This window comes from Balaenoptera acutorostrata, chromosome 3 (assembly GCF_949987535.1).
Source record: "Balaenoptera acutorostrata chromosome 3, mBalAcu1.1, whole genome shotgun sequence".
Taxonomy (NCBI): domain Eukaryota; kingdom Metazoa; phylum Chordata; class Mammalia; order Artiodactyla; family Balaenopteridae; genus Balaenoptera; species Balaenoptera acutorostrata.
In genome coordinates, this window is record NC_080066.1 from 180,646,403 (window position 1) to 180,664,019 (window position 17,617).

Consider the following 17,617-nt stretch of genomic DNA (forward strand, 5'->3'; position numbering starts at 1 on the left):
ACCAGGGAATTCCCAACTCCGCATTTTAAAATAGTTTAAGTACAAACTCCAAGTGTGCACCAGCATTCCAAGTTGGCTCCAGACCATCATGACCAGCCAGCAATAAATGGAACCCATAGCCCTGCAGATGGCTGCGGGGGATAAAGAATTACTTGTTTCCTCCATGGCTCTTCCAATAGACAAAGGGTCTGGGTGTAACAAGGATGAAAGGCAGGGGAGAGAAAAAGAGAAACACCCCTATGAGAAAACACTTACTTAGGAAAAGTATCTTCCTATTCTCTCCAACAGGCCTTTACTGTTAGATAAGAAACATTAAGATGAACACAAAGCACAACACAAAGTTATGAAGGATATAGAGCTATGCTAGTATAAAAAAAAAAAAAATCCTGCCCCACATTAACGGGAATAGAGAGAGTAAACAATCACTAAAAAACAAACCGACCAAAAAATCACCCAGACTCAAGGGCAAAGAAAAGTTTAAATAACATAGCTATATGAAAAAGGTAGATAGGGACTTCCCTGGTGGTCCATTGGTTAAGACTCCGTGCTCCCAATGCAAGGGGCCCAGGTTCAATCCCTGATCAGGGAACTAGATCCTGCACGCCACAACTAAGACCCAGTGTGGTCAAATAAATAAATATTTAAAAAATAATAATAAAACATTGTTGCTTTTGTTGTGGTCATCCATGTACAATGCTTGGTGTCAGTCTATTTATCTCTTGTAAAAATAAAATACAGTGTGTGTGTGTGGAAAAAAAAATAATAATAAAAGACAAACTCAAGGGTCAAGACTTAATAAAATTAATATTTTTTTTAAAAGGGGAGATAGAACAAGGAGGATAAATAAGTCTGTTCATATTAATTAAGATTCTATTCATTTTTACCAAACCAGATAGAACAAGGAGGATAAATAAGTCTGTTCATATTAATTAAGATTCTATTCATTTTTACCAAACCAAGGCTTGTTTAAGTGGAATTTAAGCCTTATTTAAAGCGTGAAAATGGAGTTCAAATTCATTTTTTGTGAAATTCTAAACCTGTCACACCCAAATCCAAATATTTGTATTCAAACACTGCTTCTAAAGATTTTAATCAAGGCAGGTGATAAGCATCAGAACGACGGGGCTTCACCAGTGGAGGGGTGAAAAGAATTGAGGGAGGTTAATTAGTGAGTATAACCCTCAACTAGAGCTTAAAAGGAAGAGGATTCAGCTTGTAATTCCCACTCTCCGTGAGAGATTAAGTATTTCAAACCAAATCACTAAAACAAGGTCAGGAACCTTCAATCAAGAAGGCTGTACCCAATTAATGACTTGCTGTAGTGTGGAAAATTGTGACCTGAATTACCAAACATAGTGAAAACACAAAAGGACGTAAAAGTATTCATAAACTCATAAAAATGGTGATCATTTTGTAATGTGCGGAAACACTGAATCACTATGCTGTGCATCTGGAACTAGCATAGTGTTGTAGGTCAATTATACTTTAAAAAAAACACACTTAGACTTTAAAATTTAAACTGCACCCTTTAACCCAATCAATGTATGCCACTGATAAACATGAAGAATTACTCAAAGATCTATGTTCAAACATCTTCATTGAAGGATCATCCTAACAGGCTACAGTACAACATATTTAATATAATCACATATAATTTTAGAACAAATACATACATATACACACACACACCTACACACAAAATGCACAGAAAATTTATGGACGTACATCTAAGAAAGTGTTACCCAGGACGGACTCTGCCCACTAGGGAAGGGTCCTGAGACTAATTTAAAACCTTTCACTGCTTGAATTTATCACAAAGCTATGATTATTTTTACTTAATTTTGTTTTATTTAAAGAGAAAAAGTTGCTAGTCGATGCATCTATTTATAAAACAGAAGGTGATATGCACACTAGGAAGGAGAGCATGGAACAACATTATGTGAAGTCCCTTGCAACTCTGATTCTATAAAAATACTGACATAAATTGTTACCAAACCAAACTTGGGTCCCCTCGCCATTTCGCAGTAAAGCCAGTCTACTGACACCAGGTTGTGGTGAAGGAAAGCACAGCATTTATTGTAGGGCGCTAGATAAGGAGTCCAGGAGAGCTAGTGCTTAAAATACCCAAACTCCTCAATGGGTTTCAGCAAAGCATTTAAAAAAAAATTTTTTTTAATTTTTATTTATTTATTTATTTATTTTGATTTGTCTGCACCGGGTCTTAGTTGCAGCATGTGGGATCTTTCTTGCCATGTGTGGTATTTTTAGTTGTGGCATGCAGGCTCTTAGTTGCAGCAGGTGGGATCTAGTTCCCTTCAGGGATCAAACCCAAACCCCCTGCATTGGGAGCATGGAGTCCCAACCACTGGACCACCAGGGAAGTCCCTCAGCAAAGCATTTTTAAAGGCCCAGTGAGGGAGAGGTGTCCCAGGGTATGTGATCAGCTCATGCACAATTCTCTGATTGGTTGATGGTGAGGTAACAGGGTGACGTCACAGGGGTTAACATTATCAATCCTTAAGTACCAGTAGGTCTGGGAGCTATTTGTTTATGGTCACCAAGTAGTTAATTTCTCCCATTTGGTGGTGGTTCTAGCACCTGTAAACTCAGGAGTTTACAGAGGACATGGGGGAGGGACATGGGGGAGGGGTCTGTCCCAGGAAGGCTCCATAGGGTCCTGCTCAGTTACATTATGAGGGACAGAAAGCTGAAACCTCACTGCAATTACAACAGATAATTTTTAAAACTCTCTCTGTGATATAATAGCAAACTGTTACTGCCTTCAGAACATGTAGTTTTTTCTCTTTTTATAGATATGTTTTGAATAATCCATTAAAAAGTACAGACAGGGGGCTTCCCTGGTGGCGCAGTGGTTGAGAATCTGCCTGCCAATGCAGGGGACATGGGTTCGAGCCCTGGTCTGGGAGGATCCCACATGCCGCGGAGCAACTGGGCCCGTGAGCCACAACTACTGAGCCTGCGCGTCTGGAGCCTGTGCTCCGCAACAAGAGAGGCCGCGATAGTGAGAGGCCCGCGCACCGCGATGAAGAGTGGTCCCCACTTGCCGCAACTAGAGAAAGCCCTCGCACAGAAACGAAGACCCAACACAGCCGTAAATACATAAATAAATAACAATTAAACTTTAAAAAAAAAAAGTACAGACAGGAAAAAAAATTGATACTCCCATTAGATTAGGTAAGGGTAAATTTTTTCAAAGTAAGGATCTGACTGATGTTTGCCATTCTTTCCCCTTTTACATCCTTGCCTTCCATCCACTGGGATACCAAATGATAACTCATTCACATTTTACCATGTACCAGACACTACGCTGTAAGTTTTATGTAGATTATCTCATTTAACTTTGAAACAATCCTATAAAATAGGTATTATTATGCCTGTTTAAAGATGAGTGTGGAAGGTTTTATTTTCCAAAGATGGCAGCCTCTAGATATCCCATCCCACATGCTCATCTCACTATGTGTCTTTGTCACTCCTCCATCGAGAGATGGGATCTATGTTCTCTCTTCTCAAATATGAGGGATGCAGAAGTAACATTATGCCACTTCTGAGGCTAGGTCAGAGAATGTAATGCTGCTTCCACCAAACTCTCGGGATGCTCCTTCTCAGAACCCAGCTGCCATATTGTGAGGAGGCCCAAGACACATGGAGGTTCTGAGTGCTATGTTCTGGCTGACAGCCCATGCTGAGGTCCCAGCTGATAGCCAGCACCAACCACCAGACACTTGTGTGAGGAAACTTCTGAGATGACTCCAGCTCCAGCCACCATCTAACTGCAACCACGTGAGAGACTCCAAGTGAAACCTGCTTAGTTGGATCCAGGCAACTCACAGAACCATGGGAGAGAATAATGATTGTTATTGTAAGCCACTAAATTGGGGTAATTTGTTACACAGCAATAGAAAACCAGAATGATGAAGAAAACCAGCATAAGAAAAGAAAGGTCGGTAACCTGCCAGAGGATACCTTGTCTGCCTGGCTCCAAAGCCCACACCAACTAAGCAACTAAGCTGTGTTACTCCTTGCTCCCTACTACTGCAAACGATGCAAAGCAAAAAGGAGGTGATCAGGAATAATCCACAGAATGATCAATATATCCCCAAGCACTTGGGCGTTGCCTGGAAAACAAATAAGAAAATACATCTAGGGGCTTCCCTGGTGGCGCAGTGGTTAAGAATCCGCCTGCCAATGCAGGGGACACGGGTTTGAGCCCTGGTCTGGGAAGATCCCACATGCCATGGGGCAACTAAGCCCGTGCAGCACAACTACTGAGCCTGCGCTCTAGAGCCCGCGAGCCCCAACTACTGAGCCCATGTGCCACAACTACTGAAGCCCGTGTGCCTAGAGCCCACACTCCACAACAAGAGAAGCCACTGCAATGAGAAGCCCGCGCAACACAACGAAGAGTAGCCCCCGCTCTCCGCAACTAGAGAAAAACCCGCACACAGCAACAAAGACCCAACACAGCTAAAAAAATAAATAAAATTAAAATAAAAATAAAAAAAAAGAAAATACATCTAGAAAACCGTAAAATAAAGACCAGCATGATAATCTAGCACTCCCAGCCCCACTCAATGACCTCAAGCTACAAGTCCAATTTCACCATTACACACTCTTCCTGTTCATTCTAATTCCATGACTCTGTGTCTGTGACTTCCTGTTCTGGAATATTCTCTCCACTGTTAACTATTTGTTAAGCATTTAATTAATGATCAGGACTTAAACCTGAAGGACAATAGGTTACACCAGCTCTCAGACTGGATTTTAAGGTAGAAGGAAGGGAGAATAAAGATGCACCACCAAACCAAGTAATTAAAACTACCAAAATGGCCATCTAAAAGAACATATCAAATAATACCTAATATATATTTTTAAAACCCCAGAAGTTAAAAGGATATAAATCATAAAATGCAAATGTTAACATATATATCAATGTGTATATATACGTGTGTGTATATATATAAATGCTAACATTAGTATTTTTTTTTATTAATAGCTACTTTATTTATTTATTTATTTATTTATTTATTTATTTATTTTTGGCTGTGTTGGGTCTTCGTTTCGTGCAAGGGCTTTCTCTAGTTGCGGCAAGCGGGGGCCGCTCTTCATCACGGTGCGCGGGCTTTTCACTATCACGGCCCCTCCTGTTGCGGGGCACAGGCTCCAGACACGCAGGCTCAGCAGTTGTGGTGCACGAGCCTAGTTGCTCCGCGGCATGTGGGACCTTCCCAGACCAGGGCTTGAACCCGTGTCCCCTGCTTTAGCAGGCAGATTCTCAACCACTGCGCCACCAGGGAAGCTCCAAACGTTAGTATTTTTAAAAGAGGATAGATACACAATAATTTACGCATACATACATACATATAGACGCACAGGAAACTGGTAAGAGTGGTTGACTCTAGGAAGAGAAGCACGAAGGGTCTAAGAGGCAAAGGTGAATAAACGGAACAATCAAATGATCAAACCTAGCTTCAACAAAACTAAGACATGCTGACATCGGACACTCTAGATGGGACACAGTGACAGGGACACGACTTCACCTCTGATGTATTCCTGACGAAAATATTTAAGCTAAAGCTAATCATGAGGTTTAGAAAACCGGAAGTGCCCATGGCTGTCGTGCAAACCTTGTCCTCTGAGCCTAGCACGAGTCACAACCACTAGCTATTTGCTTCCTAGGGCACAAGGACCGTCGCTGCTACTTTCAAACGTCTGCCTTATTAACATGCTTGTGAGATCTTGGTTCCCAGGCCGGAGGTCAGGCCTGAGCTCCTGTGGTGGGACCTCCAAGTCCAAACCGCTGGACTAACAGAGAACCTCAGACCCCAGGGAATATTAATCAGAGTGAGGCCTCCCAGAGGTCCTCACTTCAGCACCAAGACCTGGCTCTAACCAACTGCCTGCAAACACCAGTGCTGGACGTCTCAGGGCAAACAACCAGTAAGACAGGAAGAGAGCACCACCCATCAAAAAGAGAAGAAAAAAAAATGAAATGACAAAAAATTACGTTACAAATGAAGGAGAAAGGTGAAAACCTACAAGACCAAATAAATGAAAATGAAATAGGCAATCTACCTGAAAAAGAATTCAGAGTGCTGATAGTAAAGATGATCCAAAATCTCGGAAACAGAATGAAGAAAATACAAGAAACATTTAACAAGGATCTAGAAGAACTAAAGAGCAAACAAACAGTGATGAACAACACAATTACTGAAATTAAAAATACTCTAGAAGGAATGAATAGCAGAATAACTGAGGCAGAAGAACGGATAAGTGAGCTGGAAGATAAAATGGTGGAAATAACTGCCAGAGAGCAGAATAAAGAAAAAAGAATGAAAAGAATTGAGGACAATCCCAGAGACCTCTGGAACAATATTAAATGCACCAACATTCGAATTATAGGGGTCCCAGAAGAAGAACAGAAAAAGAAAGGGGCTGAGAAAACATTTGAAGAGATTATAGTCAAAAACTTCCCTAACATGGGAAAGGAAATAGTCAATCAAGTCCAGGATGCACAGAGAGTACCATACAGGATAAGCCCAAAGAAAAACACACTGAGACACATATTAATAAAACTATCAAAAATTAAATGCAAAGAAAAAATATTAAAAGCAGCAAGGGAAAAGCAAAAAATAACATACAAGGGAATCCCCATAAGGTTAACAGCTGATTTTTCAGCAGAAACTCTGCAAGCCAGAAGGGAGTGGCAGGACATATTTAAAGTGATGAAAGGGAAAAACCTACAATCAAGATTACTCTACCCAGCAAGGATCTTATTCAGATTCGATGGAGAAATTAAAACCTTTACAGATAAGCAAAAGTTAAGAGAATTTAGCACCACCAAACCAGCTTTACAACAAATGCAAAAGGAACTTCTCTAGGCAGGAAACACAAGAGAAGGAAAAGACCTACAATAACAAACTGAAAACAATTAAGAAAATGGTAATAGGAACATACATATCGATAATTACCTTAAATGTAAATGCTCCAACCAAAAGACATAGACTGGCTGAATGGATACAAAAACAAGACCCGTACATATGCTGTCTACAAGAGACTCACTTCAGACCTAGGACACATACAGACTGAAAGCGAGGGGATGGAAAAAGATATTCCATGCAAATGGAAACCAAAAGAAAACTGGAGTAGCAAGCCTCGTATCAGACAAAATAGACTTTAAAACAAAGATTATTACAAGAGACAAAGAAGAATACTACATAATGATCAAGGGATCAATCCAAGAAGAAGATATAACAATTGTAAATATTTATGCACCCAACATAGGAGCACCTCAACACATACAGAAAATGCTAACAGCCATAAAAGGGGAAAGCAACAGTAACACAATAATAGTAAGGGACTTTAACACCCCACTTTCACCAATGGACAGATCATCCAAAATGAAAGTAAATAAGGAAACAAAAACTTTAAATGACACATTGAACAAGATGGACTTAATTGATATTTATAGGACATTCCATCCAAAAACAACAGAGTATACTTTCTTCTCAAGTGCTCATGGAACATTCTCCAGGATAGACCATATCCTGGGTCACAAAGCAAGCCTTGGTAAATTTAAGAAAATTGAGATCGTATCAAGCATCTTTTCTGACCACAACGCTATGAGACTAGATATCACTTACAGGAAAAAAAACTGTAAAAAATACAAACACATGGAGGCTAAACAATATGCTACTAAATAATCAAGAGGTCACTGAAGAAATCAAAGAGGAAATCAAAAAATACCTAGAAACAAATGACAATGAAACCACAATGACCCAAAACCTATGGGATGCAGCAAAAGCAGTTCTAAGAGGGAAGTTTATAGCAATACAATCCTACCCCAAGAAACAAGAAAAATCCAAATAAACAACACTAAAAGCACCTAGAGCGCCTAAAGCAATTAGAGAAAGAAGACCAAAAATACCCAAGGTTAGCAGAAGGAAAGAAATCATAATCATAAAGATCAGATCAGAAATAAATGAAAAAGAAATGAAGGAAAAATAGCAAAGATCAATAAAACTAAAAGCTGGTTCTTTGAGAAGATAAACAAAATTGATAAACCATTAGCCAGACTCATCAAGAAAAAAAAGGGAGAAGACTCAAATCAACAGAATTAGAAATGAAAAAGGAGAAGTAACAACTGACACTGAAGAAATACACAGGATCATGAGAGATTACTACAAGCAACTATATGCCAATAAAATGGACAACCTGGAAGAAATGGACAAATTCTTAGAAAAGCACAACCTTCTGAGACTGAACCAGGAAGAAATAGAAAATATGAACAGACCAATCACAAGCACTGAAATTGAAAATGTGATTAAAAATCTTCCAAAAAACAAAAGCCCAGGACCAGATGGCTTCACAGGCAGATTCTATCAAACATTTAGAGAAGAGCTAACACCTATCCTTCTCAAACTCTTCCAAAATATAGCAGAGGGAGGAACACTCCCAAACTCATTCTACGAGGCCACCATCACCCTGATACCAAAACCAGACAAAGATGTCACAAAAAAAGAAAACTACAGGCCAATATCTCTGATGAACACAGATGAAAAAATCCTCAACAAAATACTAGCAAACAGAACCCAACAGCACATTAAAAGGATCATACACCATGATCAAGTGGGGTTTATCCCAGGAATGCAAGGATTCTTCAATATACGCAAATCAATGTGATACACCATATTAACAAAATGAAGGATAAAAACCATATCATCATCTCAATAGATGAAGAAAAAGCTTTTGACAAAATTCAACACCCATTTATGATAAAAAAAAACTCTCCAGGGACTTCCCTGGTGGCACAGTGGTTAAGAATCCGCCCGCCAACACACAGGACACAGGTTCGAGCCCTGGTCCGGGAAGATCCCACATGCCGCGGAGCAACTAAGCCCGTGAGCCAAACTACTGAGCCTGTGTGCCACAACTACTGAAGCCTGTGCACCTAGATCCTGTGCTCCACAACAAGAGAAGACACTGCAGTGAGAAGCCCGTGCACCGCAATGAAGAGTCACCCCTACCTGCCACAACTAGAGAAAGCCCGTGCACAGCAACGAAGACCCAATGCAGCCAAAACTAACTAAATAAATAAATGTATTAAAAAAAAAAAAACTCTCCAGAAAGTAGGCATAGAGGGAACCTACTTCAACATAATAAAGGCCATACATGACAAACCCACAACCAACATCATTCTCAATGGTGAAAAACTGAAACCATTTCCTCTAAGATCAGGAACAAGACAAGGTTGCCCACTCTCACCACTATTACTCAACATAGTTTTCGAAGTTTTAGCCACAGCAATCAGAGAAGAAAAAGGAATAAAAGGAATCCAAATCAGAAAAGAAGTAAAACTGTCACTGTTTGCAGATGGTATGATACTATACATAGAGAGTCCTAAAGATGCTCCCAGAAAACTACTAGAGCTAATCAATGAATCTGGTAGAGTAGCAGGATACAAAATTAATGCACAGAAATCTCTTGCATTCCTATATACTAACGATGAAAAATCTGAAAGAGAAATTAAGGAAACACTCCCATTTACCACTGCAACAAAAAGAATAAAATACCTAGAAATAAACCTACCTAAAGAGATAAAAGACCTGTATGCAGAAAACTATAAGACACTGATGAAAGAAATTAAAGATGATACAAACAGATGGAGAGATATACCATGTTCTTGGATTGGAAGAATCAACATGGTGAAAATGACTATACTACCCAAAGCAATCTACACAATCCCTATCAAACTACCACTGGCATTTTTCACAGAACTAGAACAAAAAATTTCACAATTTGTATGGAAACACAAAAGACCCCGAATAGCCAAAGCAATATTGAGAAAGAAAGACGGAGCTGGAGGATTCAGGCTCCTGGACTTCAGACTACACTACAAAGCTACAGTAATCAAGACAGTATGGTACTGGCACAAAAACAGAAATATAGATCAGTAGAACAGGAAAGAAAGCCCAGACATAAACCCACACACATATGGTCACCTTATCTTTGATAAAGGAGGCAAGAGTATACAATGGAGGAAAGACTGCCTCTTCAATAAGTGGTGCTGGGAAAACTGGACAGATACATGTAAAAGAATGAAATTAGAACACTTCCTAACACCATACACAAAAATAAACTCAAAATGGATTAAAGACCTAAATGTAGGGCCAGACACTATAAAACTCTTAGAGGAAAACATAGGCAGAACACTCTATGACATAAATCACAGCAAGATCCTTTTTGACCCACCTCCTAGAGAAATGGAAATAAAAACAAACAAATGGGACCTAATGAAACTTAAAAGCTTTTGCACAGCTAAGGAAACCATAAACAAGACAAAGAGACAACCTCAGAATGGGAGAAAATATTTGCAAATGAAGCAACTGACAAAGGATTAATCTCCAAAATCAAGCAGCTCATGCAGATCAATATCAAAAAAACAAACAACAAAAAACAAACAAACAGGGGCTTCCCTCGTGGCGCAGTGGTTGAGAATGTGCCTGCCAATGCAGGGGACATGGGTTCGAGCCCTGGTCTGGGAAGATCCCACATGCCGCGGAGCAACTGGGCCCGTGAGCCACAACTACTGAGCCTGCGTGTCTGGAGCCTGTGCTCCACAACAAGAGAGGCCGCGATATTAAGAGGCCTGCACACCACGATGAAGAGTGGTCCCCGCTGGCCGCAACTACAGAAAGCCCTCTCACAGAAACAAAGACCCAACACAGCCAAAAATAAATAAATAAATTTATAAAAACAAACAAACAACCCAATCCAAAAATGGGCAGAAGACCTAAGTAGACATTTCTCCAAAGAAGATATACAGATTGCCAACAAACACATGAAAAGATGCTCAACATCACTAATCATTAGAGAAATGCAAATCAAAACTACAATGAGGTATCACCTCACACCAGTCAGAATGACCATCATCAAAAAATCTACAAACAATAAATGCTGGAGAGGGTGTGGAGAAAAGGGAACCCTCCTGCACTGTTGGTGGGAATGTAAATTGATACAGCCACTGTGGAGAACAGTATGGAGGTTCCTCAAAAAACTAAAAATAGAACTACCATACGACCCAGCAATCCCACTACCGGGCATATACCCCGAGAAAACCATAATTCAAAAAGAGTCATGTACCACAATGTTCATTGCAGCACTATTTACAATAGCCAGGACATGGAAGCAACCTAAGTGTCCATCGACAGACGAATGGATAAAGAAGATGTGGCACATATATACAATGGAATATTACTCAGCCATAAAAAGAAATGAAATTGAGTTATTTGTAGTGAGGTGGATGGACCTAGAGTCTGTTATACAGAGTGAAGTAAGTCAGAAAGAGGAAAACAAATACCGTATGCTAACACATACATATGGAATCTAAAAAAAAAAAAAAAAAAGGTTCTGATGAACCTAGGGGCAGGACAGGAATAAAGATGCAGACGTAGAGAATGGACTTGAGGACACGGGGAGGGGGAAGGGTAAGCTGGGACGAAGTGAGAGAGTGGCACGGACATATATACACTACCAAATGTAAAATAGATAGCTAGTGGGAAGCAGCCGCATAGCACAGGGAGATCAGCTCGGTGCTTTGCAACCACCTAGAGGAGTGGGATAAGGAGGGTGGGAGGGAGACGCAAGAGGGAGGGGATGTGGGGATATACGTATGCATATAGCTGATTCACTTTGTTATACAGCAGAAACTAACACAACATTGTAAAGCAATTATATTCCAATAAAGATGTTAAAGAAAAAAAGAAAAAAAAAAAGCTAATCATGAGGAAACTATCAGACAAATCCAAATTGTGGGCCATTCTGCAAAACACATGGCCTGGATTCTGGAAAAATGTTGTCATCAAAGACACAAAAGGCAAGACACTGTGCCAGCTAAAGGACACCAAAAAGATATGGCAACAAAATGCAATGTCATTTTTGACTGGGATCCTGGAAAAAATAAAAACACCTGTAATGGATATTATTGGGATAACTGGGAAAATGTGAGATATAGACTGCATATTACATAACAGCATTGTATCAGCATGTTATTTGTACTGTGATTATGTAGGAGAATGTTCTTCTTCTTAGGGGATACTTGCTGAATTATTAGTGGTGAAATGTAATGATGTCTACAACTACTCTCAAAAGGTTCAGTGAAAATAAATAAATACATAATTAAGAGAGAGAGAGAAAATGCCAGAGCACAAGTGAGACGGCACACAAACATAAGGCAAAATGGTGCACCTAGGTGAAGGGTGTATGAATATTCACGGTACTCTTCCTGCAACTTTTCTGTAGATTCGAAATTTTTCAAAATAAATAGTTGGGAAGGAAAAAAGGAATACCGTAAACAAATATGTGTATATAACTCCACAGTATACGTAAAATATGTGTATATAAGTCCACACTTTACGTATACGCCATATACCAACTACCAACTGACAATTAGAATACAATGCAAATTAAACGTTATAACTACACCTAACATAATCTTTTCACAGCAAGAGAGGTCGGAATTTTTCTGCACTTCTGGCTCACAAGCATAAATGACAATTATATCCGTAAAGTAACGTAAAAAAAAAAAAAAAGAAGAAGACCACTCTAGTTGTTACACTTGGATTGTCCATAATGCACAAATCGAAGCACAGGTAAATGTCTTACCCCTACCTCATTTCACAACTTCCCAGTACACTCTTTCACTAAAAAGTTGTTTCAAAATTTCTATAAGGAAGTTCCGATAAAAACACTACTGCTTGACCCAAAAATAATAATAAAAGCAAATGCACAGCCCAGCTTTCCTCTCAATTGTCCATTAAACCAATGTCAATAAAAGGCAGGAAGCCACACAGTAACCGCTCACTACATTACTGCCGAATGTTCAAGAAAAGAATCTCAGGTTCAATCCAGCCTTTTAAAAAATTTAAAAAAATTTTTTTTTTCAGTCAACTCCCCAAACTCTAACATAACCTCGCATCAAAATAAGCGTCATCTGGACTCGGGTCGGCGCTGTGGGACCCCTCACGGCCCCCAGAGAAGCCCCGAACCCCTCGGGCTACCCCAGCAGGCGCGGGTTTCGAACAGCCCAGGGAGGTTTGGGGTCCCCACCCTCGGTGCCTCCCACCGCCCTCTGAGCGGCTGCGGAAGCCGGCCCCCGTCCCGCCGCCACTCTCCCTCTCATCCCGCCTCTCCCCGGCCCCACTCAACTCTTCATCATGGATGCGGAAGCCGGCGACAACCCCTTGCCGATAGTGGAAGGAGAAGAAAGGGACAGAAAGGGTGGCCCCTGGCTTCCACTCCTTTGAGGCAGGGTCCCGAACTAGGACCTCCGCGGTGGTCCCTAGATGGAGAGCGTTAGGATCCGGCCGCCATGTTGTATTCCTGTCACCCTAGCAACCGTCTGGCCCTGAACGCCTCGAGGCCGTAGCCCGCGCGTGCGCAAAACGCCCTGTCCGCGTGCGCAAAACGCCCTGTCCGCGCCCGCCAGCCCTAAGTGTACGCGTGCGCACTGCGGCCCGCCTCCTCGCTCTAGTTGCTAAGCAATCTCCGGCAGCCTCAGGCAGTTCCCTGCCTAAATTATTGTGTAGGCGGCCTTCCCTGGGATCGCTCTCCCCAGCGGTCCTGAGAATTTAGCGATTTGGGACCTAATGCCTGGACAACAGCCTTGAGCTTTAACTGGCCTGGGACACACTAAATAATTGTCAGTTGATACCTGTTCTTTGCAGGTATTGTTCTCATCTTACAATTGAACATCCACTAACTTTAATATATTAATATTAATATATTAATATAAAATAGATAATACATTAACATGATTCAAGATTCAAAAATAACGAAAACAGAGCTAACAAAGTGGAAGTCCTCCCTCCTACCCCTCCGTCCGCAGTTCCTCTCCCCATAGGGTAGATCTCCCCAAAGATCTCATGTTATATGAGATCTTTTATTCTTTTATTCCCTTTTTGTTGCACCAACGGTAGCATAGTATAGATTCTGCTCTGTGTTTTGTATTTTTTACTTGACTCTTTAACTTGGAGATTTTCCCCTACCAGTACCCAAAGAGCTTTATTATTTTATTTAATGGCTATACTAGTTCATGGTTGTACCATCCCTTATTTAACTTGTCCTCTACTGATGGTCATCTAGATTGCTTCTTTTTTAAAAAAATGTATTTATTTTAATTTTATTTATCTTTGGCTGTGTTGCGTCTTTGTTGCTGCGCGCGGACTTTCTCTAGTTGCGGAGAATGGGGGCTACTCTTCCTTGTGGTGCACGGGCTTCTCATTCCGGTGGCTTCTCTGGTTGCGGAGCATGGGCTCTAGTCGCGCGGGCTTCAGTAGATGTGGCGTTCAGGCTCAGTAGTTGTGGCTCTCTGGCTTAGTTGCTCCACGGCATGTGGGATCCTCTCTGACCAGGGCTCGAACCCGTGTCCCCTGCAGGCGGATTCTTAACCACCGCGCCACCAGGGAAGCCCTAGGTTGTTTCTAATAGCCTGATCTTTCAAACACTGCTGCAGTGACCAGCCCTGAATATATATCATTTCCTATATGTTTATGTGTACCCATAGGAGAAATTCCTAAAGTGGAGCTGCTGAGTCAAAGCATATCTGCCTTGATTTTTTTTTTTTACTTCTGTTTAAAAATGTGAGTCAAAATTCACATAATGTAGAATCAACCATTTTAAAGTGTGACATTTAGTACGTCCACAATGTTGTGGAAGCATCACCTTTATCTAGCTCCAAAACATTTTCATCACCCCAAAAGGAAACCCTAAACCCATTAATCAGTCTCAAAATCATGATGCTAAGTGAAAGAAGCCAGACACTAAAGGCCACCCTATTGTATGATTTCATTTACAGGATATTCCCAGACTAGACAAATCCATAGAGACAGAAAATAGATTAATGGCTGCCAGGGGCTGGGGGAACGGCTGTGAATGCTAACAGGTACTGGGTTTCTTTTTGTGGTGTTGGCAACGTTCTGGAATTAGATAGTGGTGATGGTTGCACACCTTTGTAAGTCTACTAAAAGCCGCTGAATTGTACATATCAAATAGTTAGAATGGTATGTTATGTGAATTTTATCAATTGAAAAAAACAAAGGGTGGTTATTGCTGGTATTATTATTGTTGATGGTACTGTCTTTGTTGGCTCTGAAAAGCCACATCTAATCTCTCCAGATCACTGGAATTTGATTTCTCTCTTCTTTCCTTGTGGTCTTTCCCCTTATGTGGGGACTTGTCTTTAAGTCACATTTATCTTTCTCTCACTGTCTCTTTCATGTTCCTTTCTGCCACCCAGGTGGGTTCTAAGCTCCTTGGGCAGCCCACCCACCTGTCTTTCATCTCTTCTGGAGGCAGAGCGAGTTTCTGGATATTCATGGAATACCTGTTAAACAGGCGAATGCAGTTAGCAGGTGAGCCCCTGCCTCATCGATTCCGATGTGCATTTTCTGTTCACCTTCACTGTGGACAAGTAGTAGTGAAATCCTAAAGGAGACCAGGTGGGTCCTGATCCTGAGGAGGCGTTAGAGCAAGGCGCCCCCTGTAGGTAGACGCGGCATTGGTGTGCCTCCGCAGGTGAGCAGGGGCTAGTGGACTTCAGCCCTCAAGTGCCACGCAGCCTGCACCCTGGTCCACAACCTGCACTTCGTACCTGGAGGCCCTGGGAGAGGGAGCGCGGAAGGGCCTCCGGAATGGAAGATCAAAGGATACAAACAGGGACCTTAGCAGGAAGACAAAAAGGGAATTGGTGCGAGAATTTGCCCAGAGCAGTGGTTTTCGATCTTTAGCCTGCACCGAAATCACCTGCCTTCAGGTGACTCTGGATTCTGCAGGGCCCCACCCCCAAAGTTTCTGAGGTGGGGTTTGAAATTTCGCGTCTCTAACAGAATCCCAGGTAATGCTGCTGCTGCACTTTTTTTTTTTTTTTTTTTTGCCACACTGAGTAGCTTGCGGGATCTTAGTTCCTTGACCAGGGATTGAACCTGGGCCATGGCAGTGAAAGCGCTGAGTCCTAATCCCTGGACCACCACGGAATTCCCAGCCTTATTCTTTTTTTAATTCTAAATAGACTAGGAAATACTACTTCGAAAAGCAATTGCTGAGGAAGGTCTCTCCCTATAGTTTATAGACAGAGGGGTCAGCCTTTTCAGGTTTCAGCTGTGTGGCCTGGTTAACCTGCTTCCTTAGACCACTCATGCCCTAAATGACAAAAAAGAATTGGCAGATGAGAAATAACAGGCTGTGAGCCCCTCCAGGGAGGGCCCCGCCCTGAGCCCCTTGCCCGCCCAGCGCACCCAGTGCCAGCAGCCAGGCATATATTACGTGCTCAAAAGACGCTTGTGAAACGGAGCTAGCCTGCATCCCAGGAGCTCTGCTTTTAAAACTCTGCCGGAACGCTACCTAATTATAGCCACTTGCACTTTTGACTCATTCTAAAACTGTTCCTCAGACAGTCCATCCTGTATCCTAGCACTAGCTTTTCCCTAATTTCCAATGTCAAGAGATTCAGCCGTTAGGCTATGTTTAGCAGACAATCTGTTTCTGCTGAGCATCTTAATTAACGTTCAAACCAGGAAACGGGCAGAAGTTAGAAAGAAAAATTAGGAAGGACAGAAATTTCAAACATGTTAACCTTGGTAAGGTGGGTAAAATGCAAATCTACCTACAGATATTAGAAATTAGATTCGTTTTAGAAAATAATAAGGGGTTCCCTGGTGGCCTACTGGTTAGGATTCTGGGCTTTCACTGATGAGGCCTGGGTTCAATCCCTGGTCGGGGAATTGAGATCCCCCAAGCCACGCCACACAGCCAAAATAATAGTAATAATAATAATAATAATAAATGTATCTCAGAGGAAACTAAGCATGAGCAGGAATATGAAATAAGAGCAAGAAGAACGTTAGCCATTCAAATTAACACGAAGAATGGTGGTTAACCAAACACTATGAATGAGATTGTGGTCTAGTGTGGATGCAAAAGAGGTCCAATGTCAGGCTAGAGAGACGTCTATGCACTTTTCTTACAAAAAGGCACATGGAACAATAGACTTTTTTTTTTAAATGCAAGAAAAGTTTTCCTAGAAGGAGAATAGAAAAGTTCCTAAAATGTGGGCTTCCCTGGTGGTACAGTGGTTAAGACTCCGCCCTTCCACTGCTGGGGCGCAGGTTCTATCCCTGGGAGGGGAAGTTCTGCATGCTGTGTGGTGGAGCCAAAAGAAAAAAAAAGTTCTTAAAGTGCTAGGGGAGTGAGGGTCACACCGGGTGACCCCAGCCAAGTTACAGGACCACTGTTTCCTCATTTCATGTACAATGAGGATAAAAATACACTCTCCAAAGAGTGGTGGTGAAAATTAAATACCATGTCCGTGGTGCACTATACAATACTGTTTGATTTTTGCCCAGAGTCTGAAACTGACCAGGACCCTGTGGGGCTCCAGGGCACAAAAGCCTTTCTGTGTACCCCATTTCTTGTTTGCAGGAAATACGCTTCATTCAGCCTCCACGACCTTCCCTGAATTACAAAGGGGAGGTTCAAACAGTTGCTAATAAGGAAGGGAGGGGACTCGGAGACAAGGGGGGAGCAGTCAAGCCAAGGGGGAGAT

General features: G+C 41.6%; 1 protein-coding gene across 1 annotated transcript in view; it reads right to left on the reverse strand.

Annotated features, from left to right (window-relative positions):
* MOK (MOK protein kinase) overlaps positions 1-13,426 on the reverse strand; it is a 50,718-nt gene extending 37,292 nt beyond the window's left edge. Inside the window, exon 1 of the mRNA XM_057544289.1 lies at positions 13,225-13,426. Within this exon, the coding sequence (XP_057400272.1) occupies positions 13,225-13,234 (10 nt within the window). The 5' untranslated portion in view covers positions 13,235-13,426. The remainder of the gene's footprint in view (positions 1-13,224) is intronic.
* Between the last annotated feature and the right edge of the window lie 4,191 nt (positions 13,427-17,617).